The 25,574-nt window shown below is 44.2% G+C and overlaps 2 protein-coding genes across 6 annotated transcripts; one reads left to right on the top strand and one right to left on the bottom strand.

The window, feature by feature from the left end:
• Nucleotides 1–482: 482 nt before the first annotated feature.
• Nucleotides 483–19,083, top strand: LOC143804342 (uncharacterized). 5 transcript variants are annotated; one of them, XM_077282346.1, is made up of 7 exons: nt 740–869; nt 3,311–3,371; nt 4,796–4,909; nt 7,752–7,913; nt 7,993–8,109; nt 12,583–12,630; nt 18,703–18,811. In XM_077282346.1, exons 1-6 carry the CDS (start codon nt 773–775, stop codon nt 12,587–12,589), a joined length of 558 nt encoding a protein of 185 aa, XP_077138461.1. In that variant the 5' UTR covers nt 740–772; the 3' UTR covers nt 12,590–12,630; nt 18,703–18,811. The 5 variants fall into 5 exon arrangements, with proteins under 5 accessions (XP_077138460.1, XP_077138462.1, XP_077138459.1 ...); XM_077282345.1 differs by lacking the exons at nt 740–869; nt 12,583–12,630 and adding an exon at nt 483–610 and having other exon boundaries at nt 18,703–19,083; XM_077282347.1 differs by lacking the exons at nt 740–869; nt 12,583–12,630; nt 18,703–18,811 and adding exons at nt 483–610; nt 8,402–9,648.
• A 3-nt stretch (nt 19,084–19,086) lies between these two features.
• Nucleotides 19,087–24,346, bottom strand: MRPS10 (mitochondrial ribosomal protein S10). The gene is made up of 7 exons (XM_077282348.1): nt 24,196–24,346; nt 23,145–23,215; nt 21,566–21,641; nt 20,304–20,440; nt 19,489–19,597; nt 19,296–19,385; nt 19,087–19,206 (listed from the first exon to the last, which is right to left on the bottom strand). The coding sequence occupies exons 1-7, from the start codon at nt 24,304–24,306 to the stop codon at nt 19,126–19,128; spliced, it is 675 nt and encodes a 224-aa protein (XP_077138463.1). The 5' UTR covers nt 24,307–24,346; the 3' UTR covers nt 19,087–19,125.
• Nucleotides 24,347–25,574: the final 1,228 nt, after the last annotated feature.

Raw genomic sequence — 25,574 nt, 5'->3', positions numbered from 1 at the left:
ACACTTTTACATACAACTGTATATCATGACAAAATATCCATGTAAAACAAGTGAAATAAACAGTAAAAGGTGTAATATAAAAGAACCGAATTCACACACAGAGGGGACAAAATTGTTAGTTGCCGAAAGTAAAATAAATAAATGTCAAAATACTAGCTTATAATATTTCTCAAATCAAACAGATACTCTGATAATTGTTTTATCAATGAGCTGAATGATTAGATCAATAGAGGCAATGAATTATTTCAATGTAATAAAAAAATCTCCGTTTTCATCATATTGTTCATAAAACAAAAGAGAGAAATAAATTCGAGCACTGTCCCTTTAACTGGTGTACGGAAGAAATGACAACATGGCGCCCCGCTGGCTTTACGCTCCTCCTCTCCACTGAACCGCTGTTGTACGAACTCCCGCTGGGTCTCCAGCAGGTCAACCAATCAGAGCTTCGGAATCGTTCAGCAGCGTAGCCAATCAGAGCCGAGCATTCCTTCCTGCTCGTGAAGACGTCATTGGGCGGTCTTCCCTGACAGGAATTGTGCGCCATCTTTGCTTCTCCATTGGAGGTGGGGTTGACCTGCCGGTCGGGGGCTCAGTCTGTGTACGGTACCCGGTAAGTGACGCGCCGGTTCCGGTCATTAACCCTTCGGTTGCCAGATAGAAATATCGTAGGCAGAGCTTCGGCTGGGGCTGGTAAGCCGCCGTTTACGGGAATGAATGGAGAGGACGGGTCGCATCTATAACTCGGTCCTGTGTCCCAGTACTGCACCGCATAATGGGGGGTGGCTGTATTATAGGAGATGAACTACAAGGTCCAGCATGTGCTGTGAGCCGGAGTCACGTGTCCTGCTGTCTTCATGCTGGTGATGGAGGTGAGGGGGATTTATGGCTGGAGGCAGCTCATGGCGGATGCTTGTTGTGTTCCTACCATTTCACCAACTTAAAGGGGTCTACTAGCCTCTGAGGGGTCCGCAGGATCAGGAGGAATGCCTGGTGGCTGCATCCTTCGGTGGTAGGGTGGTGATGGGAGCAGAGCTCTAGGACGCCATTCATACTGCGGACCCCTGTTCTCAGGGCGGGTGGGGTCCTGACAAAGAGCATATGTCTATCACCTATTTAGTTGGTAGGCGATACATTTACTTTTTTTGGGAAACCCTTTTAATAACATGTACTTGAAGGGGTTGTCCAATTTCCTTAAGCTGAAGTTTTTTGTTTTTTTTAGCTAAACTCACCCTCCCCAGGTCCATCACCGAGTCTCCGCCACTGCACCTAATGTCTGTTGTCTGCAGTGCCGATGTTGCGTTGTCAGCGCTGCAGTCAATCGGTTAGCTCAGTAGTTCGTGGCGTCAACACAGTGAGCTGAGTGGTTCGGGCTTTCAGTTACTCGTTGCTTGGTGTCAGCGCTGCTGCCAGTCAGTGAGCTGAGTAGTTTGTGCCATCAATTCAGTTACTCATTGCGTGATGTCGGTGCTGCTGCCAGTCACTGAGCTGAGTAGTTTGTGCCATCAGTTCAGTTACTCGTTGCGTAATTTTAGCGCTGCTGCCAGTCAGTGAGCTGAGTAGTTTGTGCCATCAGTTCAGTTACTCATTGCGTGATGTCGGTGCTGCTGCCAGTCACTGAGCTGAGTAGTTTGTGCCATCAGTTCAGTTACTCATTGCGTGATGTCGGCGCTGCTGCCAGTCAGTGAGCGGAGTAGTTTGTGCCATCAGATCGGTTACTCATTGCGTGATGTCGGCGCTGCTGCCAGTCAGTGAGCTGAGTAGTTTGTGCCATCAGTTCAGTTACTCATTGCGTGATGTCGGTGCTGCTGCCAGTCACTGAGCTGAGTAGTTTGTGCCATCAGTTCAGTTACTCATTGCGTGATGTCAGTGCTGCTGCCAGTCAGTGAGCGGAGTAGTTTGTGCCATCAGATCGGTTACTCATTGCGTGATGTCGGCGCTGCTGCCAGTCAGTGAGCTGAGTAGTTTGTGCCATCAGATCAGTTACTCATTGCGTGATGTCGGCGCTGCTGCCAGTCACTGAGCTGAGTAGTTTGTGCCATCAGTTCAGTTACTCATTGCGTGATGTCGGCGCTGCTGCCAGTCAGTGAGCGGAGTAGTTTGTGCCATCAGATCGGTTACTCATTGCGTGATGTCGGCGCTGCTGCCAGTCAGTGAGCTGAGTAGTTTGTGCCATCAGTTCAGTTACTCATTGCGTGATGTCGGTGCTGCTGCCAGTCACTGAGCTGAGTAGTTTGTGCCATCAGTTCAGTTACTCATTGCGTGATGTCAGTGCTGCTGCCAGTCAGTGAGCGGAGTAGTTTGTGCCATCAGATCGGTTACTCATTGCGTGATGTCGGCGCTGCTGCCAGTCAGTGAGCTGAGTAGTTTGTGCCATCAGATCAGTTACTCATTGCGTGATGTCGGCGCTGCTGCCAGTCAGTGAGCTGAGTAGTTTGTGCCATCAGTTCAGTTACTCATTGCGTGATGTCGGCGCTGCTGCCAGTCAGTGAGCTGAGTAGTTTGTGCCATCAGATCGGTTACTCATTGCGTGATGTCAGTGCTGCAGACTATAATAGACACCAGGAGCAGCTGTGGAGACTCAGTGTTGGACCTAGGGAGGGTGAGTAAGGTACAGTAAAAATAAAAGAAGTCCTGCAGGCAGTGAACAGTTATTCCAGAGCCACAATACTCCTCATATTCTTTAATGGTTAAATGGCTGTCAAAACAAGCAACTTTGCAATTTAAATATCCTCTCACTTCTCAAGATTGGAAGGATTTTTAATGTTGTTTACTGCTAGTTGCCTAGGATACTGGCCACCTCTGCTGTCTTATCAGCAGTGGCCAGTCTCTTAGGCAAGCAGCACAGGGGGCAGTGAGCTATTTGCCATAGAGCTTCTCTGAAGCTGCCCAGATTGCAGGATCCAGCTGTCTTCCAAGAATCCGTGAAAAAAAGTGAGCAGGTAGCTTCTTTTAACCGCTAATGGGTTTCCGAACCCCATCATAAGACGGAATATGTGCAGAGCAATGCTGTTTTGACATTGCTGTGCATTATGCTCATTTTATGGACAGCTTTTCAGTGCTTTTTTCAGCTGAATTTGCCTGGAAAAGACATCGCGTGCACATGCCCTAAAGTTTCCCCAAATTTCCTGCCCATTTTTGTCTGCAAAAGAAACACTGAACTCCCAAGTTTAATCACAGAAAAACCCTTATTCCATAGCTGATCGTGTTTTTTTTTACCTTTGTAACCCACATTGTTTATGGTTAGATATTTGCTGGGAGAGAATTACCTCATATTTTAACCTGTTTGTGATTTTTATATTTTAAAATCTAGAATCTGAGCTGAAGATGCCAATGAACCGAATTGAATTTGTCTACGAGCCAAGGAAATTTCGGTAATTTCTTTGCTGAAGTTTTATTTAGCATCTTTGCTTGTAGTGAAGAGCGCCATCCAGCTTTATGGGGAAGTCATTATGATGGAGGGGAGAGCAATGGGAGTGATCATTGTGGTAGTAATCATTGTGCCACATACATATTTAAATTGCAGGTGTGATGGGCCCTGTGTGCAGCCCCCTGCGCTCATCTGCATAGGAAACAGGAGTTGCCTGCTATTCCATGCATTATTCTGCCCAGGGGTAGTGTGTACTGCCACATGCACCACAATTGGTCCGTGCATGGTCTATCTGAAAAACTGGTCATCTGAACAAGGCCTTAAACTGGAGCACTGCTTCCTTTACCGCCATAAGGCTTGTATGGATGATCGCCCACAATGCAACACAAATATATAAGGCATAAGTGTTAGTGATGAGAGAATTCCTTTCAGGCATTAGTCACATGCAGTCAATTATTCCTCTAGCGCTTCTCTTTAAATTAATGTCATATGAAACATAATGTTAGTACATCCAGTGCTGACTTACCTGCCATGATTCCATGATTAGCCATCTATATATATAATTGTCTAAGGGTTTTTCCGTCTTTCTGTCTGTCTGTCTTTCTGTCTGTCTGTCCTGGAAATCCCGCGTCTCTGGTCGAGGCCACCAGGCCTCGACCAATCAGCGACGGGCACAGCATGGCGACGATGATGTCATAATGGAAATCCCGCGTCTCTGATTGGTTGAGGCCGTCAGGCCTCGACCAATCAGCGACGGGCACAGTATCGACGTAGATGTCATAATGGTTGCCATGGCGACGATGATGTCATAAAGGTTGCCTCGACCAATCAGCGACGGGCACAGTCTGCCGCGAATTCTGGAATCATCGTTGTCCATATACTACGGGGACATGCATATTCTAGAATACCCGATGCGTTAGAATCGGGCCACAGTCTAGTTGATTGTATAACTACTAGATTGCCGTAGGTCCGACTGCATGAATGGAGCGGCGGCAGTGTAGTGTGCACTGCCACACCATTTATAATTCAAGGGTGTACTCAGACCACAGGGCACGGACTGGCCGGCGGCTCCCCGACAGGAGTGTGACTGTTTCATGTATTTCTATGCAGCTGTTACATTTGGGTCGGGAGAGCCGCTGGCCAGTCTGTGCACTGTGTTCTGATCTTGCTCCGATTTATTCGGCCATCTGACTGCGACCTAAGTGACTGACTGACAAAATATGAACATGAGACAAGGGTAATTCTAGGTGTAATCCAATTGCCCTGAAGAAGATGTGGCAGCCATTATCAGGACTGCTTGTACAGAATGTAGGCAGTCACAAACCACTGACATAAGTCAGGAAAGCTTTGGGACACTAGAAATTAACATGATATCTTTGAACTTACTGTGCTCCAATTATTTTTTATGGACTTCATTTTATTTCACAGGGGCCGAGGAAATCGAGGCAGGGGAAACTTCATTGGTAGAGGTATGAAGGTACAAGCGTTTTTTGGAAGGGAGAAGTTTCTGAATAAACCAATGAATGGCATTGTACCAATGAGGTAATATCATAAGTGTTACTATAACTCAGAACCCTTAAGTAACTTTTAAGTATCAGGCTGAATTAACATTTGTTGCACAAATTTATATAGTTGTTCCATTTGTCTGGTTTGTAGAAATGCAGGTATGGTAGTACAGAAAACACGGGATTGTTCAGCATCTCGCACAATGTGCACGGACAATAAATCCTGGTTGGGGGAAGATAAAAGTAGCACATATAGAAAATTGTTGATTTGTTCAGCACTCAGTCTCCATAAAGAAATAATCAGTTGAAAGACACACAAGTTTAAAATCCGGAAAGCAAAACAAAATAAAAATCTCTATGGTCTCCAACCTGGGAGTGTCAATGGTTGTTTATCATGACATTAAGAACTGTTCATACTCGTAGCTTCGACGTGTAGGATTTTTTCAGGTTGTCATGGTTTTACTTGTGTGTCTTTCTACTGATTATTTTTTCATGGACCAATAATACACTGCTCAAAAAAAATAAAGGGAACACTAAAATCCCACATCCTAGATATCACTGAATGAAATATTCCAGTTCTAAATCTTTATTCATTATATAGTGGAATGTGTTGAGAACAATAAAACCTAAAAATGATGAATGTAAATTATAACTAATATCCCATGGAGGTCTGAATTTGGAATGATGCTCAAAATCAAAGTGGAAAATCAAATTACAGCCTGATCCAACTTCAGTGGAAATGCCTCAAGACAAGGAAAAGATGCTCAGTAGTGTGTGTGTGTGTGTGTGTGTGTGTGTGTGTGGCCTCTACGTGCCTGTATGACCTCCCTACTGTACAACGCCTGAGCATGCTCCTGATGAGGCGGCGGATGGTCTCCTGAGGGATCTCCTCCCAGACCTGGACTAAAGCATCCGCCAACTCCTGAACAGTGTGTGATGCAATGTGACGTTTGTGGATGGAGCGAGACATGATGTCCCAGATGTGTTCAATCGGATTCAGGTCTGGGGAACGGTCGGGCCATTCCATAGCTTCAATGCCTTCATCTTGCAGGAACTGCTGACACACTCCAGCCACATGAGGTCTGGCATTGTCCTGCATTAGGAGGAACCCAGGGCCAACCGCACCAGCATATGGTCTGACAAGGGGTCTGAGGATCTCATCTCGGTACCTAATGGCAGTCAGGCTACCTCTGGCGAGCACATGGAGGGCTGTGCGGCCCTCCAAAGAAATGCCACCCCACACCATTACTGACCCACTGCCAAACCGGTCATGCTGAAGGATGTTGCAGGCAGCAGATCGCTCTCCACGGCATCTCCAGACTCTGTCACATCTGTCACATGTGCTCAGTGTGAACCTGCTTTCATCTGTGAAGAGCAAAGAGCGCCAGTGGTGAATTTGCCAATCCTGGTGTTTTGTGGCAAATGCCAAGTGTCCTGCACGGTGTTGGGCTGTGAGCACAACCCCCATCTGTGGATGTCGGGCACTCAGACCATCCTCATGGAGTTGGGTTCTAACTGTTTGTGCAGACACATGCACATTTGTGGCCTGCTGGAGGTCATTTTGCAAGGCTCTGACAGTGCTCCTCCTGTTCCTCCTTGCACAAAGGCTGAGGTAGCGGTCCTGCTGCTGGGTTGTTGCCCTCCTATGGCCCCCTCCACGGTTCCTGGTGTACTGGCCTGTCTCCTGGTAGTGACTCCAGCCTCTGGACACTATGCTGACAGACACAGTAAACCTTCTTGCCATAGCTTGCATTGATGTGCCATCCTGGATGAGCTGCACTACCTGAGCCACTTGTGTGGGTTGTAGAGTCCGTCTCATTATACCACGAGTGTGAAAGCACAACCAACATTCAAAAGTGACCAAAACATCAGCCAGAAAGCATTGGTACTGAGATGTGGTCTGTGGTCCCCACCTGCAGAACCACTCCTTTATAGGGGGTGTCTTGATAATTTCCAATAATTTCCATCTGTTGTCTATTCCATTTGTACAACAGCATGTGAAATTGATTGTCAATCAGTGTTGCTTCCTAAGTGGACAGTTTGATTTCACAGAAGTTTGATTTAATTGGAGTTATATTCTGTTGTTTAAGTGTTCCCTTTATTTTTTTGAGCAGTGTATTTTCATGTTTTATTTAAAGATTAAATGTTGGACTAATCAACGATTTTCTACTTTGTAGGGCAGATGCGGAAATTTGTGCAACGAACGTTAAATTTTAGGTGACTTATTTGAGATTATTATGGTGGCTCAGTGGGTAGCACAGCAGCCTTGCAGCACTGGAGTCCTGGGTTCAAGCCCCATTAAGGACAACATCTGCAAAGAGTTTGTATGTTCTCTCCGTGTTTGCGTGGGTTTCCTCCGGGTACTCCGGTTTCCTCCCACATTCCAGACATACTGATAGGGAATTTAGATTGTGAGCCCCAACAGGGACAGCGGCGATAATGTGTGCAAACTGTAAAGCGCTGCGGAATATGTTAGCGCTATATAAAAATAAAGATGATTATTATTATTATTATTATTAAGGTGAACGGTAAAAATAGGTGCCTATAATAACTTTGATGCAATTTACAAATATTTAGCCACACATGCTTTCATGTTTTATAACAAAAAAAAAAGGTTGTTGATCGGTGGGGTCAGGGTCCTGAACCCCCCACAAATCTGATTTAATACCACTCTGAAGTGTGCAGGAGTGGTGTTCAGGCTCAATAGTAAGTCTATGGGTATATACACAGCACTGTAAAATGAAATGTACAGACCCTTAGACTTACTATTGAGCCTGTACACAACTCCTGCCAAGCGCTGGACCTCCACTGATAAGCAACGCTAGACAGCACTGTTGGTGCTTAATGCTGTATGTGTTCATGTGTTTTGTTTTTTATAGACGTGGTATGGGGAGAATGCATCCATACATGGACCCTCGAGGACGTGGAGGTATGAGGGGACGACCTCCAGGATTTATGCCGCCACCACCACCTCTTCCGCCTAGGGAAATGGGAGATCCCTTTCATCCGCTTCCCTCACCTCCTCCCTTCGCTCCTCTAAGGTTCACTGACGTAATGCATTGTATTTGATTTATGGCTAATAATGCACAGTATATAACTTTTTTTTTTATATACATAAAGGCGTGGACACCCACCACCACCACCACCTGGGCTGATGAGATTTAGAGGAAGGCCCCCTCCTCCCCGAGGTAGGAACATGTTACCACCACCAAGAGGAAATTTTTCTCATCCAAGAGGGTAAGACCATCTAATGTTTATTTTGTATTTTATTTCCCCATGTGAAAGTATATATTGAGTACATAGAAATTAAGAATTTACTAATATATCTGCCTTCATTATGAAGGTATAACAGTAGATTAATAACCATCTCGGTGCCATGTTGTTCTTGCATGCAGTACTTTATATAGCAAATTATATAAAAGTAGATTACACACTTTTTTTTTTTTTTTTTTTGTGATTTTAGCTATTTTCTTTTTCCTTTCTTGAAACCAGTTGTAGCAAACACTTGTGATTTTATCCTCCCACACAGCTTTCCCAATGGACGCGGTGCTGCAGCACATCCTCCGCCACCTGGCCGGGGCCAGAGATGGCCTGCACCGCCAGGTGGTAGACGCTTTTAAAGAGACACACTGTTTACAATCCATAGCAGTTTTTATGTGGCTGGAGAGTGAGTCATATTTTATTTTTTTTAAATGGTCCTATATTGCCAAAATAGTTTGGGTTTTGAAAAGAACTTTTTTATTTTTTCCCATCAGCCCTCATGCATTAAGTGGCATAGACAAAAAAAAAAATAAATTAAAATGCCAAACGGTAATACAAATGATCTTTTTCCTCTTTGGACATTTTATCATTTATTAAATGCGTGGACATTTGGCTGTTGCACAACGGGACAGAACTTACAAGATGGGTCAAGCGTTAACATTAATTATAACACTTAAGTATTGGACTTGTGTGCAACGTTTTACAGATGGCTCTCGGTATTGTTTTGTTTTTTGTTTTTTTTTTAAATCCTGTGTACTTTAAGCACTATATATCAAACTTTAACAAAAATTATACTGTTATACATATTTGTAACCCTAAATGTAAAAAGAAAAAAAAAAAAGTTGTGAACAGTTGAAACGCTGAAATGTTGTAACTTTAGCAGTAGAGCAAAAGGCTGAACTAGCCGTGCATAGAGAGCTTGACCTGGTGCGACGGTTGCGTAGCTGCCATAATTGTCATCTGTACCATTCTGAAGCCGTTACGTAATGCATCTGTTTATTTCTCTGCATTACTCTGTTACTAAAGATTTCTATGCTTGTAAAACGAGACTGTATACTGCATCAAAAGTGTTTTATAATGTGAGCAAAAACTATCGTTCACCAACTGTTATTGTTATTATAAATGTAATTTATTTCAGCATTGCTGTAAAAATCTAGCTACAACGGCGAACTGTTCACTGTACGCTGGGGAGTCCCCTGCTCCCATATACCGGTACTATTCTGCTGAGGGCTGAAAAAAATGGGGGCGTTCAAGCCGAGACTTTATATTTTTAAATTTTCCTTAAGCCTACGTGCAGAACACTGGTCCATTATTGATTAATTTATACACTTCTTCAGTTTGTTACTCACACACCAGAAAATTGTTCTGTATTTTATTCATTTGTTTTTGTTACAGAAATGTTGCATTTCTTTAGTTCTGAAGTTAAGATATAATTACATTGTAACACTAAACTAAATGTATACTCCTGCCTCAACAGTATTTATTCTAAATGTTTAATACATTTTTTTTTTCTTTCACGTGTCTCCTTTTTTAAAATCCCAATACAAATGTACATTTATATATATATATTTTTCACTTATTACTAGTGGTGAGCGAATATACTGGTTACTCGAGAATTCCCGAGCACGCTCAGGTGACCTCCGAGTATTTTTTAGTGCTCGGAGATTGTTTTCTTTGCCGCAGCTGGATGATTTACAGCTACTAGCCTGCTTGATTATATGTTGTTATTATTATTATTATTATTATTTATTGTTATAGCGCCATTTATTCCATGGCGCTTTACAAGTGAGAAGGGGTATACATAATAAAAACAAGTACAATAATCTTGAACAATACAAGTCATAACTGGTACGGGAGGAGAGAGGACCCTGCCCGCGAAGGCTCACAATCTACAAGGGATGGGTGAGAATACAGTAGGTGAGGGTAGATGTGGGGATTCCCTAGCAACCAGGCAACCCCCACATGTACTTATGCTGGCTAATAGCTGTAAATCATTCAGCTGCGGCGTTGAAAACTACCGTATATACTCGAGTATAAGCCGACCCGAGTATAAGCCCACCCCCCTAATTTTGCCACAAAAAACTGGGAAAACTTATTGACTCGAGTATAAGCCTAGGGTGGGAAATGCAGCAGCTACCGGTACGGTAAATGTCAAAAATAAAAATAGATACCAATAAAAGTAAAACTAATTGAGACATCAGTAGGTTAAGTGTTTTTGATTATCCATATTGAATCAGGAGCCCCATATAATGCTCCATACAGTTCATGATGGGCACCATAAGATGCTCCATATTAAAATATGCCCCATATAATGCTGCACAAAGGTTAATAATGGCCCCATAAGATGCTCCACACATTATGGCACCATAAGATGCTCCATACATTATGGCCCCATAGGATGCTCCACACATTATGGCCCCATAAGATGCTCCACGCATTATGGCACCATAAGATGCTCCACGCATTATGGCACCATAAGATGCTCCACGCATTATGGCCCCATAAGATGCTCCACACATTATGACCCCATAAGATGCTTCATACATTATGGCCCCATAAGATGCTTCATACATTATGGCCCCATAAGATGCTTCATACATTATGGCCCCATAAGATGCTCCACACATTATGACCCCATAAGATGCTCCACACATTATGACCCCATAAGATGCTCCACACATTATGGCCCCATAAGATGCTTCATACATTATGGCCCCATGAGATGCTCAATACATTGTGGCCCCATAAGATGCTCCACACATTGTGGCCCCATGAGATGCTCCACACATTATGGCCCCGTACGATGCTCCATACATTGTGGCTCCATGAGATGCTCCACACATTATGGCCCCATACGATGCTCCACACATTGTGGCCCCATAAGATGCTCCATACATTTGCCCCATTTGCTGTTGCTGCGATTAAAATAAAAAAAATCACATACTCACCTCTCTTCGCTCAGGCCCCCGGCACTTCTGTTCAGGCAGAGGGCGGCGCACACTAATCGCGTCATCGTGCCCTCTGACCTGAACAGTCACAGCCAGAGGATGGAAGACAGAGCAGCGCACAGCGGTGGAACAAGGAAGGTGACTATCGCGCAATGCTCACCTCCCCTGATATACTCACATGCTCCCGGCGCGGTCCCTGGCAGCGTCTCACTGTCAGATGGTCTCTGGGAGCCGGCAGCATCTTCCTGTGTTCAGCGGTCACGTATGCGTGCATATTCATTACTGTAATGAGCGGTACCACGTGACCGCTGAACACAGGAAGAGCTGCCCGGAGACCATGGGACATGCAGGGACCGCGCCAGGAGCAGGTGAGTATATGACAGCCGCCGCTCCCCCTCACCCGCCGACCCCACGCCGACACTGACTCGAGTATAAGCCGAGAGGGTCACTTTCAGCAAAAAAAAAGTGGGCTGAAAATCTCGGCTTATACTCGAGTATATACGGTAAATCTCCAAGCACTAAAAAATACTCGGAGGACCCCCGAGCATGCTAGGGAAATCTCGAGCAACGAGTATATTCGCTCATCACTACTTATTACTAAAAGGTTAATGATTTCAATAGCCATATAGATTTTTGCTGATGGAAGGTGTGTCTGTAAACTTTGTTGCAAATTTGCCCCCTATACCGCTAAAAAAAAAAAAAATAATTGTCTATTCTAGACATTGAATTAAATAATCAATTCAGTTTGCCTGCAGCCACCACTAGAAGAAGTTTGGAAGCTGGCTGCATACGACCTATATACATTGAACTCTTTAGTAAATAAGTATGTGGCTAGCTCCTGAAAACCACCATATAATTGGCAAAAACAGGTTTACAGTTAGCATATCTCTGCCCACCTATGAAAGAAATTTGAAGCTCTCTATTAAAAACAAAACCTCATATATACTTTATATGATGAAAATGAAGGTGTTCTCAAGCATACCTAACTTAAAAATGGGGATCCCACACCCAGCCCCCCTCATAGATCAGCTGCTAGTCGCTCCCACAGAGGCCGGATGTAAACAACGTGTACTGGAGATGAACTCCTAATAACAGCTGATTTGTGGCGCTGCCAGCTGTCGCTCACACTGATCTGATATCCTAGAAAACCCTTTTAATCGGCACGGTAAAAGAGGGCTTAAAAATTATTTTGTTAAAAACATACATATACGTCAAGATCGAGCATCAGATAATAGCCGGTATGTGAAGACTCAGCTTATGAAAGGGATCCTGGGCTGCGCTGTGTGTACTACAATAAAAAGACATAAGGGAAGGTTTAGCCAAAGCGTTGGAGAGGAAAATAAAGCTGCAGATTCCAGCTCTGAGGGGCTTCAGTGTGAGAATAGGTTTCCAATAACCTCCATTATACTCGCACCAGTGTGTACATTGTTCTTCCACATATGAGCATTGTTACTGATCCATCAGACTGAAAGAATGATGCTATTATTGTCACCCTTTGAAGCTTGTAGAAGATGGCTTGAAGACCATTGAAGAAGAGCATTATTCTAAGGTGAGAGTGATAGTGTTTTTCTGTGTGCGCTCATCCTCTGGGGTTTCATCAGCAGGTAAGGCTTCAAGTGTAAATCCATGCTGCCTTCTGAAAACCAAGCTGTAAACTGCTGCTTTGTGTGCTGGTAACTGCTGAGCTTTAAATAGAAAAAAATATCTTACAGAAGTTATCCCACCGTTACTAATGAAGGTACATTTGTAGGATAAATCTTCTCCTGAATGGTGAGGGTCTTCTTGCTGAGATTACCAGTGCTCCTAAAAAGAGAGCTGCAGTTCATCATTTTATCTCTTTATAATCTGGTTTCACGCATCCAACATTTGCACTTGCAGTACTGACCGTGGGGTCTGCCTTGCCCTCGAGTCTCGCGATTTAACTTCTGAAATCTCTTCTATGCATGTGAGGCTGCCGAGTTTTGGGTCAGGAGTAGTGATGAGCGAATATACTCGGTACTCGAGATTTCCCGAGCACGCTCGGGTGTCCCGAGTATTTTAGTGCTCGGAGATTTAGTTTTCAGAGCCGCAGCTGAATGATTTACATCGGTTAGCCAGCATAAATACATGTGGGGGTTCCCTAGCAACCAGGCAACCCCACATGTACTTATGCTGGCTAACAGATGTAAATCATTCAGCTGCGGCTCTGAAAACTAAATCACCGAGGACTAACAAATACTCGAAGGACCTCGAGCGTGCTCGGGAAATCTCGAGTAATGAGTATATTCGCTCATCACTAGTCAGGAGACCTGTGGGCAGTCAGTACTCGGACCGCGAATGTGCGACGTGAAACTGGCCTTGGTTTTTTCTGCACAGCGACTCCCTCATCCATCCTCCATGCAGGAAGCTAAAACACAGCATCATTCACTTGATTGTCTTTGATTCCCAGTACAGCAGGTGCGTTGAGAATTGCTGTGAAAGTAAAATGAAATGAGCCGCTGGGCTTAAAGGGGTTGTCCGGGATATAACAATTGATGGCCTGTCCTTAGGAATGGTCATCAATATGAGATCAATGGTGGGTCTGACACATGGTACCATACAGCTGATATCTGCTACAGCAGCGGATGGATACAGGGGGAACACAGCAGCTCGGTTCATTGCTTAGTGGTTGATGCCAAGTACTGCGCTTTTTCTCCTATTTAAGTAGGTGCTGGGTGTCCGTCCCCCACCAATCTCATTGATGTTCAACTCTGGGCTTAGGTCATCCAATATTAGGGAAGTATAAAAGCAAAAACACAGCTAATGCTGCAAGTTGAAGCTTTATTTAAAAAAAAAAAAAAAGAAAAGCTTAACTTTTTGAACATCCCTCACATGTTTAACAATGTCACGCTTATCTTGTCATGGCTATTGTACCAGCTCCTATAATGATACTGTAGGTGAGGGACTTCATTACATTTTACTTAAGCCAGTATCTACTCTTCCTAACTTTTAGGCTCAGGCTTATCACAAGGTCTCTGAGAAATACTTTCACTCTGGACGGTTCTGTTAGGTTTTACATTGATTTTAGTGCAGTGTCTGAACTATACCAGCTTGGGAGTGTATAACTAGAAACATCAGGTAAGACCAGCGGACAATGATGAATCAGTCCTAGGGGACATCTAATGTTAGGACTATGGCTGTAAAATAAATGGACAATGATTTAGACGTTAACTGACTACGGGGAAAGACAAACCTGATCTATCAGCATTAACAGTAACTGTCCCCTCCACCTTAGATCAGAGCAGGGTTTCTTTGCTGTCTTCTAATATTAAGGTGCGTTGTGCTTATGTAATGCTTGCTTGGCTTCTTTTTTTTTATTCCTCTGGTGGGTATAAAGCATAAAATAATGACACAAGCTACTTCTGAAAATTTGCTCTGCTATACACAGCCAGGCTCCTGCTGTAACTGCCGGGATTAGGATTCTCACTGATCCAGCAGTTTAACCCCTCATGTATCTTACACTGTCCATAGTGACAGCAGCACATGCAGAGTTTTTACAGGCGATCAAGATGCAGAGGTGCTGTTCAGGCCTCGGGGGTCTGTCACACGAAGAACAAAAATAAAATGTTCAGCTCCAATTTATTTGTTAATTTAAAATGGTGCCCAATCCTGATTGGAAAAGGATGAATATAAATCCAAACAAAAAAAAATTCAGCACTTGTCTCCAATATAAAAAAAAAAATACAATTTCACATTTAAAAACATGACATTCATACAATAAGAACCGTATACACACGTTGGGTTATTCTCATCGGGATGTCCTGTTTTTAAATGTGTGAAGTTGTATTTTTGTTTTGTCTGGATGTGATACTTTGTGCCCTGCAGCGCTACGTGCTGTGACTAAGGATTACAAAATATGTTCACATTGCCAACAAATGTGCATTTTATCATAACACTTTGGAGTGCTGGCCCGTGACTTTTTGAGCTGTGGACATAGAACCAAACCGTCCAAGATGTTTTCTGCGAGTTTTAAAAAACAAAACACCATTATACTCGGAAGTTTAACTTCAAGGAAATACATCGACATCAGATTAATGTGTGCCATCTCCACATGCGCACTGTACTCGATTACTGGTCTCAATTACAATTTGGACATCTTTGGCAACTTGCTGTGAAAGACAGTCCTTACCTTTTATTTATGCAATCTGTTGCTCAATGACTGAAATTTTGCTGGTTTAATTCATATGCAAATGAGGGTTAAGTGCTCTGAGAGTGTTAAAGCACTTCCCAAGCGTCTGCCTCCCCTCTGCCTATTTCCTTTCTGACCCTCATAATATAAAACAGAGGTAACACTATCATGGAGTATCCTTGTGTCCGCCTCTCTTCAGAATGTCCCTGTGACTAGACCAAGGCTTGGACACACAATTCCCATTTTAAGCCTTAGCTGTATCAATTTTTGTATTGACCGAAAGCTCAAATATTGCTGGAGTCATGTCCCGCTCTGCTCACCCATAAAGGCATGGCGGAGAGGCGGCCCATGCCAGCACTTGAGCCTGCCTCATTGCCTAGAAAAGGGACAGATGTAGAGTCAAATGCCCACTCCCTATTTTGTGACTTGTTTATAATTTATATATATATCTATATTACAAAGTTAATAAAATTAAATGTTCTGGTGTCCTGTGCAGTTTTTGCAAACAGAGCCCTAGAAGTACAGTTTGGGTTGTGGCCTCACAACTTCTGCTGAGAAGGACATGGGTAATTGCCAAGCTCTGTACTCAAGTCAGCAACCCCGTCTCATTTTGGCAGGACTAGCCAACAATCTAATGTGTAGAGGGGGTCTCCTGAGTGTCCCTCTCAAATGTTGGTGGAGAGAAGTAGGAATGTGAACCCCATATTTTGTATTAAAAGATAATCAGCTGTCAGGAGTCTGGTTGCCGATTTCTCTCACCATTGAAAAACAGGAGTATGTGGGAGACTGGAGGAATAGCCGACAGTCATCACTTCTATGGCCAAAGTAACACAGGTGAGCCCAGTGCCTGCAGCTTAAAGTGGTGTTCCCGTCCCGAAGATCCTATTCCAATATGTTGTAGGTGTAATAATGTCAGCAAATACCTCCAATCAGTATAGTTCTTCTGATAAGCTATGTTGCTTACCCCATGTGCAGGGCATTGCAGTAGCTTAGGGATCCATGGTTACGACCACTCACAGTGACAGCTGTAGTGGTTATAACCGTGCATACATACCTAAGTTACTGCAATGCCCCGCACATGCGGTAAGCAACAAGGCTTATCAGAAGAACTATACCACATTTCTAATTTGAGATATTTGCTAATATTATTATACTTACTACATACTGGGATATAATCTTGGTGATGGGAATACCCCTTTAAGTCTACATTTATAGAAACCAGAATTTGTGTGAATGAAATATCTGCCACTGACTTTATTCTGCAGCCAATTTTCCAGTCAGGTTGGTACAATGAGGGTGAATGGAACTTCCTGGATATAAACCAGTATTCCCATCTTCAAACATAACTTGCTGGTTACTGTGGCTCCAACTACAGGGGAGTGAATGAACAGAGAACCCAGAGCTATTTCAAGTAAATCACTAATTCATGCACTGAGCTGCCATCATTGGTAGAGTTAGGGCTTCTCCAGATGAACGTAGTATACAGAAGTGTGTTGTCCATGGACTGCACCCATCACAGCCAATGTGTCAGAGCAACAGTCTGTATCCTGTGCAGGTACGAGCACACGGAGCAATTGACTGACCCACGTTTTCGCTTGGTTGTCTGAACCCAAATAACTTTCAAAGACACCCTCCTACTAATTACAGCAACCTTAATTAATCAATATTAAAAAAGATGGGGGCTTTATCTAGCAGGGTAGGATACACATATGAAGGACAGGGGCTCTTGTTTGGCGGCCTAAGGGTATATGCACATGTTGCGGATTTGGCTGTAGATCCGCAGCAGTTTTCCATGCATTGTACAGTACCATGTTAACCTATGGAAAACCAAATCTGCAGTGTCCATGCTGCGGAGAATTCCGCTCGGAAACCCTGAAGTTTATTTTCCGCAACATGTCAATTCTTTGTGTGGATTCTGCAGCATTTTACACCTGTTCCATAATTAGAATCCGCAGGTGTAAAAAGGCAGGTGGAATCCGCATAAAAACTGCAGATTCTGCGGAAAAATCCACAACGTGTGCACATACCCTAAGGGTATGTGTCCACGTTCAGGTTTGCTTCAGGCTTTGGTCAGGATTTTATGCAGGTAAAATCCTGACCAAAAATGCACCTGAGGTCACTGGCAGGTCACCTGCGGTGTTCCTGCGTGTTTTGCTCATTGTAGCAACATGCTGCGTTCTGAAAAAACGCACCGCATGTATGTTTTTGCGTGAAAAACGCATGCGTTTTTTAATGCACAGTGGAGACGGGATTTCATTAAATCCCCTCCACTATGCTGTAACATCTGGACGCTGCGTTTTTGACGTTGCGGCTCAATGCTGCGTCAAAAACGCAGCGTTTCCTGAACGTGGACACATACCCTAATAGTTACCCTGCCTTACCATGGATGTTGGCAGTCTAAGAAGCCACATGGTGCCTCCACTCACCATTGGCTTGCCCGCAATTACCCCTGTATACCCTGTTTCTTAGGCTGCCAACCTCTGCAGAAAGGCAGGGTTATTAGGCCAAACTAGGGCCAGGACCCCCCTTCCCCCTTTAATATTGATCTCTTAGTTTCTGTAATTAGGAGGGTCTTTATGTTGTTTATTTGGGACCTGCTTTGTCATTTGAACCCAGCCTTTGACCGCTGTCTGCTAAGGCTACTTTCACACTTGCGTTGGTACGAGTCAGTCGCAATGCGTCGGGCCAATGTACCGACGCACGTTGTGCAATTTGTGCGCGACGTGGGCAGCGGATGCAGTTTTTCGACGCATCCGCTGCCCATTCTGAAGTCTGGGGAGGAGGGGGCGGAGTTTCAGCCGTGCATGCGCGTTTGATAATGGCGGACGCGACGGACAAAAAAAAAAAAAATGTTCACTTGAACGTTTTTTTGTGACGACAGTCCGCCAAAACACAACGGATCCGTCACACCTCGGACGCGACGTGTGGCCATCTGTCGCGATCCATCGCTAATAATATACGTCTATGGGTAAAAAACGCATCCTGCGAGCCCATTTGCAGGATCCGTTTTTTGCCCAAAACGACGGATTGCAAAAAACGGAAGTGTGAAAGAGGCCTTATGCATAGGATGGAAGGGTGGGGTGGGGTGTCCAAATCAATCGGGCTCATGAATATTAAAGTTTACATTGTAGGTGCTCATCCCTTATAATGTAATCTCAAAACAAGAAGCTCCATATATAACAGCATTAGCAGCTCTGCTCCTACCTTGTGCTGCTCTCAGATGGGGCGGCAGAATCCTGTGGATAGTTTTGCATTATTACAGAGAATCTATACAGCAGCCTACACTGGAGAAGGTAAGCATTACTACCTGATGTGAGAAGGACGGGTACGAGAATGATCCAAATTAAGAGGAGCAAAAGCTGCTACCACCGTCCTGTCACACTGTCTCCAGCTTGATTTAAGTATTCAGTTTTCTCCTGGTTGTAACAAATGTATTAAGAGCGTCAGTGACAGCAGATTATACTGTTTTCACAGAGTCTCATTGGCGCTGCTTCCCTGGAACATGAGAAGCCACGCTGAGAGTATACGTGCAGCCTTGTTCCGGCAATTCGGAGGTATCTATCCACAAGGCTGTGGCATCCGGCCATGTCATTCGATCAAGATTTGCACTTGTTATGTAAGCGGTGAGAAATGATCCGAGATGTGTAGATCGAGACCACCGCATGCCACCAGGGTCCTGCTCCACATACAATGGCAGAAGGGACTAGGAAACAAGTATTTTTAGACTTACTGCTTGAGCCTATTGTAAAAGAAGCTACTAATAAGGTTATGATTCTGGTATTGACCCACATGTACCTAGTTTATAGGTCTATTCGGTGTCCGATATTGTAAGAATAAAAAAATCACGCATGTGGCAAACCGTGTGATACAACATATTTATTACAACAGCGGCACAGGTCACAAGGGCTCTTTCTGTTCCTTGTCCAGCGAGTCCCATATCGGCTGCTTTAGATGGTCCGGTAGTTTCTCGAGTTTGGTCTGAGAATAGAGTAAAATGTTCAGGTTTATTTTATTCCCCAGTAATCTTCCTGTGCACTCAGACAAGCCCAGGTCATTCTTCCGGTTACCTTTGTGATCTCTAAGGCGACACCTTCAGGGACATTGCGCTGGATGTATTCTAAGTATACGTCGGCTGTGCTGCCCGTCAGATGTCTCAGCTGCAGATAGGAACCAGTGTCCACAGAGGCATTATATGGAGATGATGAACACCAGGATCCTCCCCATGTGTTATCTGTGTATCTATATTACTTGAGCTCTTACCTTAAAGCATCTGTAAAGTGTCCTCATCTCATACTGGACTCTGTGTTTCTTGAAAATGTGGATGGATTTTAAGAGGGTGAAACGTTCAATCTTCCTCTTTGGCTCGTGCCTAGAAATAAGAATAAATAACTACCGTAAGTAAATTTGTGTAGATCTAAGAGAAGCGACAGGAAGCGGAAGAGGGTATTGCCCTCTAGTCTAAAAAATTAACTTTGCTTTAAGAAGAAAATATACATATGGCCAGCACTTAATGCTAAGTTATCTCCAGTTGTCGCTGAAGAGGACAAGCTCTACTTCCACTGGCAAATTTCAGTGATCAATGGAAATTGCTGAAGGCGGATTCCTTGAGGGATCTGCTGATTTGAGCAACTTCATTTTATGTTGGGATAACACTTTTTTTTAATGGCTGATTAAATTCACAAAAATTGAACTGCAGCGTACGGCTTTTCTCTCTATATAAATGAGTGGATGTGTGTATCGACGATGATGTTATAAAGGTTGCCATGGCGACTATCATGCCATAATGGGTTGCCATGGCGACAATGATGTCAGAATGAGTAGCCATGGCGACAATGATGTCAGAATGGGTATATGGACACAGAACTATGGGATGGAGGATATGTATGATGGGAATATGGGCACGGGACTATGGGATGGAGGTTATGTATGATGGGTATATGGGCACCGGACTATGGGGTGGAGGATAATCATAATTTGCTATAACTAACCACAGTTAGTTACTATGCCCGGGCTCATCAGCTACTATGACATAATGCCATAGTATGTACAACGCGATTCGTCCCCCTCATACTTACACCTCCAGAGAGAGGCCGAGCTCCTTAGCTGCCAGGACTGTGAAGTATTCATAGCTATCCAGCACTGACTTATCATGGCCCTTCGCTAACACTTCTACCGTCTTATAGAGGACGTCTGGTTCGTCAGTACTGCTTATCTGTGTTAAGGAAAATAAATGTCTTGTAAAGCACTGATGTGTCCTGTGGATCATTTTCCTCCCTCATCACACAACCACAAACTCAACCCCCCTCAATATGGATCCATGGTCATGACCCTCCAGACACTACGTAGGATCCAGACACTACGCATCTAGCACCAATTCAGATACCAAACATTGCTAACAGAAGTTCCTGATATCTACTCTAGTGATGAGCGAGTATACTCGTTGCTCTAGTTTTCCCGAGCACGCTCGGGTGGTCTCCGAGTATTTATAAGTGCTCGGAGATTTAGTTGTCCTTGCCGCAGCTGCATGATTTAAATTAGAGAATTCCCTAGCAACCAGGTGACCCTCACATGAACTTATGCTGGCTAACAGCCGTAAATCATTCAGCTGCGTCAACAAAAACTAAATCTCCGAGCACTAACAAATACTTGGAGACCACCCGAGCAACGAGTACACTCGCTCATCACTAATCTACTCCACTCCTCTGAATTTGGTCAGTTCTGCAGATTTCTTTGGAAAAAAAATCAGTTTTGTTTTTTTCAATGGTTTACTTTTTCTTGTCTTGTAGTATTGGTTGATGGTTTTTGATCCTATGTTTTCAAAATGGCGCTCACGGTTCATGAACTTTAAACAAAATGAAAAATTCTTTTTTTTTGCCTTTTACTATATATGCACATTTTCTTTAGCGCCAAATGTCTCAATTTGCAAAAAATGTAAGGCATGAATAAAATTACTCCAGGGTGAAGGGAGTGGAGTACAGTTGTGCAAAAACTTGGCAACTATTTAACCCCTTCACGACGTATGTATATATTATTGTCATAGGCCATGGCCCTGTAGTTGATGTGGGCTCCGGCGCTGAGCCCAAAACTTTTCCACACATGACAGCTGATCTAATCAGCCGTCATATGACCCTAAAAGTCGTGGGTGGAATCCTGTTGAGCTGCAGGACCAGAAACAGAGTTACAGTAGTGAAGGGATTATAGCCCTCCAGCCCCCTCACTCAGTCAGACGCTGGATGATCTCATGGATGGATTATCCTAGGGAGATGCCACTAATGTCATTTCATAAAACATTTACATTATAGGTGATTACACCTGTGTAAAACACCCAGAAACTTACCAACTTCTGCACTCTGGACTGTAGATTATTTGGAGGAGCTGTTGATGTCTCTGTGGGTACCACATGGATGGTATTTCTTAAAAAAAAAATAAGACAATGGCCACCTGTTCTATACATACATGCTTCAGTCGTAAAGGACATTAATTCACGTGGAGAAATTTCTACAACTCAAAATCAGTTTGTGTTATCTTCTCAATGAGATTTCTGCAGCCACCACCTAATTTCACAAGCGCTATTCAGAAGAAAGATGTCAGGGAGCAGGCGAGGTAAAGGCGCCCATACACATTAGATGAACCTGATCACCATCTGAGGTGAATTGTGGCATTCCAACACTTCGATGACCAATCCTTTTTTCCCCCCCAGGAGTGAGGAGTCTCTATGGGCATGTTCACACAGATATTTTTGCAGAAGTTTTTGGAACGGACACTCGAAAAATCCTCTGAAAAAAGGTTTCAAAAACTCCTGAAGAACTCTTCTACTTGAAATCCCCTTTGCTATCCAGATCAGCAGCTTTTAGAGTTTTTTTTCCCCCTGAATAGGTTTTGAAAAACTCCTGGGGTGAAAAAAAAAAAAAAAGTGTTTGTCACTTCTTAGAAGCAGATCCTGTAGAATCTGCTCCAAACCAGGTACTGTCCAATCAAAAAGGCTGCAAAGAACACTGCAGGAAGAACTCTTCCCAAAACTCCTTCAAGAAAAGAAAAACTCCAAAACCTCTCAAATAAAAAAAAGTAAAAAAGAGGAGAGTTTCCTCAAGCGATTTCTGCATTAAATCTTGTGGTTTTCAAAGTCTTGGGGAAAAAAAAAAATGCAGTGTGAACGTAGCCTTATCAGAGGTTTTCTTCTCTCCCCTTGGAAAACACTAGTACGCCCGGCTGAGCCTCTGGTGTAAAGGAGAGTTGGACGAGACAACGAACATTGGGACCGGAGTCTAAGTGCCCAATGGCTCTTTAAAGCTGTTCTTGTAGTCAGAGTTCACAAACTAGATAATAGATAAGGGATAGAAAGATTCCAATTCATCCAATATATTAAATTAAAAAAAATAACTTTGCCAATGATCTGAGATCAGACACAGCAGCCATGTGGCCACCCATCAGTTCTCTACTTTTCACTATACATTCAGTACATTGTAACACACTAATGTGACTGCACAACTGAGCTGTACAGATCTCGCAGTGTCACCAAGGAGATATAAGACTACAGAAGAAGCTGATGACAGTTGGCAAAGTTTTCTTCATTGTGATTACCGTAATTGAAACAATTGACCAAAACAAAAGAATTGGTTGAGAACATGATGGACATAGCACACTGAGTATCGGGGATTTTGGATGGCCAAAAAGGTTGAGTCAAAACATTTATTGATGACCTTCAGTGCATTTTATGACAAGTCAGCGTAGAAAGAAAATAAAACACAAGCAAGAGAAAGTGCACTGTAAAGTCATAGTTAAATAATATGACAGCAGCTTCATTCAAGGGAAAAATTCAGAAATAAAAACCATGAGCCCGGCACTGTCAACCAAAATGACCTTCACAGACCATGATCCTTGGACAAGACATCCAGAGACCCCGCCACTGTACTCACGTTCCGTTGTGTCTGTAAGTCTGGGCGACAGCGCAGGCGCAAGAGGGAAGACACCGCTGTGTTCTCAGCACCTAGGACAGAAGCCGGAGGGAAAAAGATGCTCCAATTATGGAGGATGTAAAGACAGGAATAAAGAAACCTGAGCGGTATCAGAGATACAGCAAATAGCTCAGATAGAAAAGCTGCCAATCACTGTGTGGGGAGGAAGGCAGCGACACAAGCTCGTAGGGGGAAGAGGAATGGGACTCACAGGCTCGCAGCAGGGGCAGGACTCAGAATCACTCCACCAGTGGGACTCAGGCTCGCAGCGGGGGCAGGACTCAGAATCACTCCACCAGTGGGACTCACAGGCTCGCAGCGAGGGCAGGACTCAGAATTACTCCACCAGTGGGACTCACAGGCTCGCAGCGGGGGCAGGACTCAATCACTCCACCAGTGGGACTCACAGGCTCGGAGTGGGGGCAGGACTCAGAATCACTCCACCAGTGGGACTCACAGGCTCGCAGCGGGGGCAGGACTCAGAATCACTCCACCAGTGGGACTCACAGGCTCGGAGTGGGGGCAGGACTCAGAATCACTCCACCAGTGGGACTCACAGGCTCGGAGCGGGGGCAGGACTCAGAATCACTCCACCAGTGGGACTCACAGGCTCGGAGTGGGAAGGGGAAGAGTAGGCAGGGCTCAGAGGCTCTCTCATTGTAGCAGGAGGGACTGAGAGTCACGGGCGTGGAGTGTGGGCGGGACTCGGACTCCACCAGTGGGATCTCAGGCTCTATCAGTGTGGCAGTGAGTCACAGGCTCGGAGTGCAGCAGCAGAGTCTGTAAGTGACGGGTGACACAGGCAGGGCAGGGTAAGTGACAGGTGACACAGGCAGGGCGGATGATGCTCCAGGCTCTCTCTCTACAAGCCAGTGGGGTGAAGCGGGATCTGTCACAGCCAATTCTAGCTACATAGGACACGCTGAGACCTGTAGTCCCACATTCTGATAAAAGACGGTTGACTGCGACGAACACCTTGGCCATCCCGCGTCACCATAGCAACTATGCTTACCTGGCACCGGGCCGCCGCCAGCACATTGCGGGAGAGAAGAGCAAATCCTCCACAGGCGCTCATGTTCTCTTGACCACCAGCGATGCCGTCACTTCCGGCGCATCCCTGCATAAGTGACAACCATAGAGACGAAGACGGAAGTAGAAAGTCTAAGCAGTGTTCTGTACGTCACATACCAGAAAGAGGCTGTTAGGGAGGAGATTACACGCGGCCATTTTTGATTTGGGCAGTGCGGCCTTTTACCAGACGTCCTGTTTTTTTGGTTCTTGTTTCCAGTTTCTATTTGGTTAATGTGAATATTAACCCCTTACCTCCCACCAGGTTTTCTTCGTTTTCTCCTCCTCCTCCTCCTTTTTTTAATTTCTCTATCCACGTAGCCGTAACACGACCTTGATTTCTGCAGGACGAGTTGAAGTTTTGAGGAAACACAATTTTATTTTATCTTACAGTCACTGAAAAATGGGGATAACATTCCTGGTGAAGGGAAATGAAGGGGGAGGAAAAAAATCCCCAAATCATTATTGTGTTTTGGGTTTGTTTTTACGACATTAGTACTAAATCTCCGGGTCAGAACGACTGCGGCGACACCGACCTTCTATGGTCTTTATAGTTTACAGATTAAAAAAAATGGAATTTCGTTAATAAAATATTTGGTTTCCGCCGCGATTTTCATATTCTGAATTCAGTTTTCTGTAACTTTTTCAATTTTTTGTTGATGGACTTTTTTACATGGTGAACTGTAGTCTTCATTGGTATCATTTTAGGGTACATATAATATTTTGATTTATTTTTGGCTTTCTAAATTTACCCTACAAGGATCACCAAGCTATGGCTTGCCTATTGTGGACACATCATACGAAGAGAGCAATCACTGGAGAAGGACATCATGGTCAGAAGGATAGAAGGAACAAAGCGAAGAGGAAGACTATCAACATGATGGCTTGATACTATCAAGATAATGGCGGAGAAGACCCTCGTGGACCTATCTAGGCTGCACAAGAAAGATCTTCCTACAGAGCGTTCATCCATCATGTTGCCATGGCTCAAGATCAAGCCGAAGGCCACTAATATATAACAATTTACCATCTGGGTTCAATCATTTTATATCAGCGATACCAAATGTTTATTTTTAATACTTTATTTTAGGATTTTGAAAAGGGGCGATTCAAGCTTAGTCCCCTTACGGGAATTAAACCAGCTTGAATTTATCGATTTCCTGTAATAGCCATAGGTCCCAACCCATCAACAATCACATAGTGGGGGAGGCAGTGGGTGCAGAGACAGTTCTGTGCATGCGCACACAAGGTGACAATGAAGGTCATGACCTTACGAGCGCTTATGCAGAACCCTCCAAAGCCTCATCGGAGCCAGAAGTCGCA

This window comes from Ranitomeya variabilis, chromosome 2 (genome assembly GCF_051348905.1).
Source record: "Ranitomeya variabilis isolate aRanVar5 chromosome 2, aRanVar5.hap1, whole genome shotgun sequence".
NCBI lineage: Eukaryota > Metazoa > Chordata > Amphibia > Anura > Dendrobatidae > Ranitomeya > Ranitomeya variabilis.
Note: the sequence above shows the minus strand (reverse complement) of the source record. Positions and strands in the feature narration are given on the sequence as shown.

Coding starts and splice junctions, on each gene's coding strand:
- LOC143804342 (XM_077282343.1), top strand. CDS start 773: ATGGGGGGTGGCTGTATTATAGGAGATGAACTACAAGGTCCAGCATGT. Junction 870..3,310: donor TCTTCATGCTGGTGATGGAG/GTGAGGGGGATT, acceptor TTTAAAATCTAG/AATCTGAGCTGAAGATGCCA. Junction 4,910..7,751: donor AATGGCATTGTACCAATGAG/GTAATATCATAA, acceptor TGTTTTTTATAG/ACGTGGTATGGGGAGAATGC.
- MRPS10 (XM_077282348.1), bottom strand. CDS start 24,306: ATGCAGGGATGCGCCGGAAGTGACGGCATCGCTGGTGGTCAAGAGAAC. Junction 23,216..24,195: donor TGGCGGCGGCCCGGTGCCAG/GTAAGCATAGTT, acceptor CTTCTGTCCTAG/GTGCTGAGAACACAGCGGTG. Junction 19,386..19,488: donor CACTTTACAGATGCTTTAAG/GTAAGAGCTCAA, acceptor TCCTATCTGCAG/CTGAGACATCTGACGGGCAG.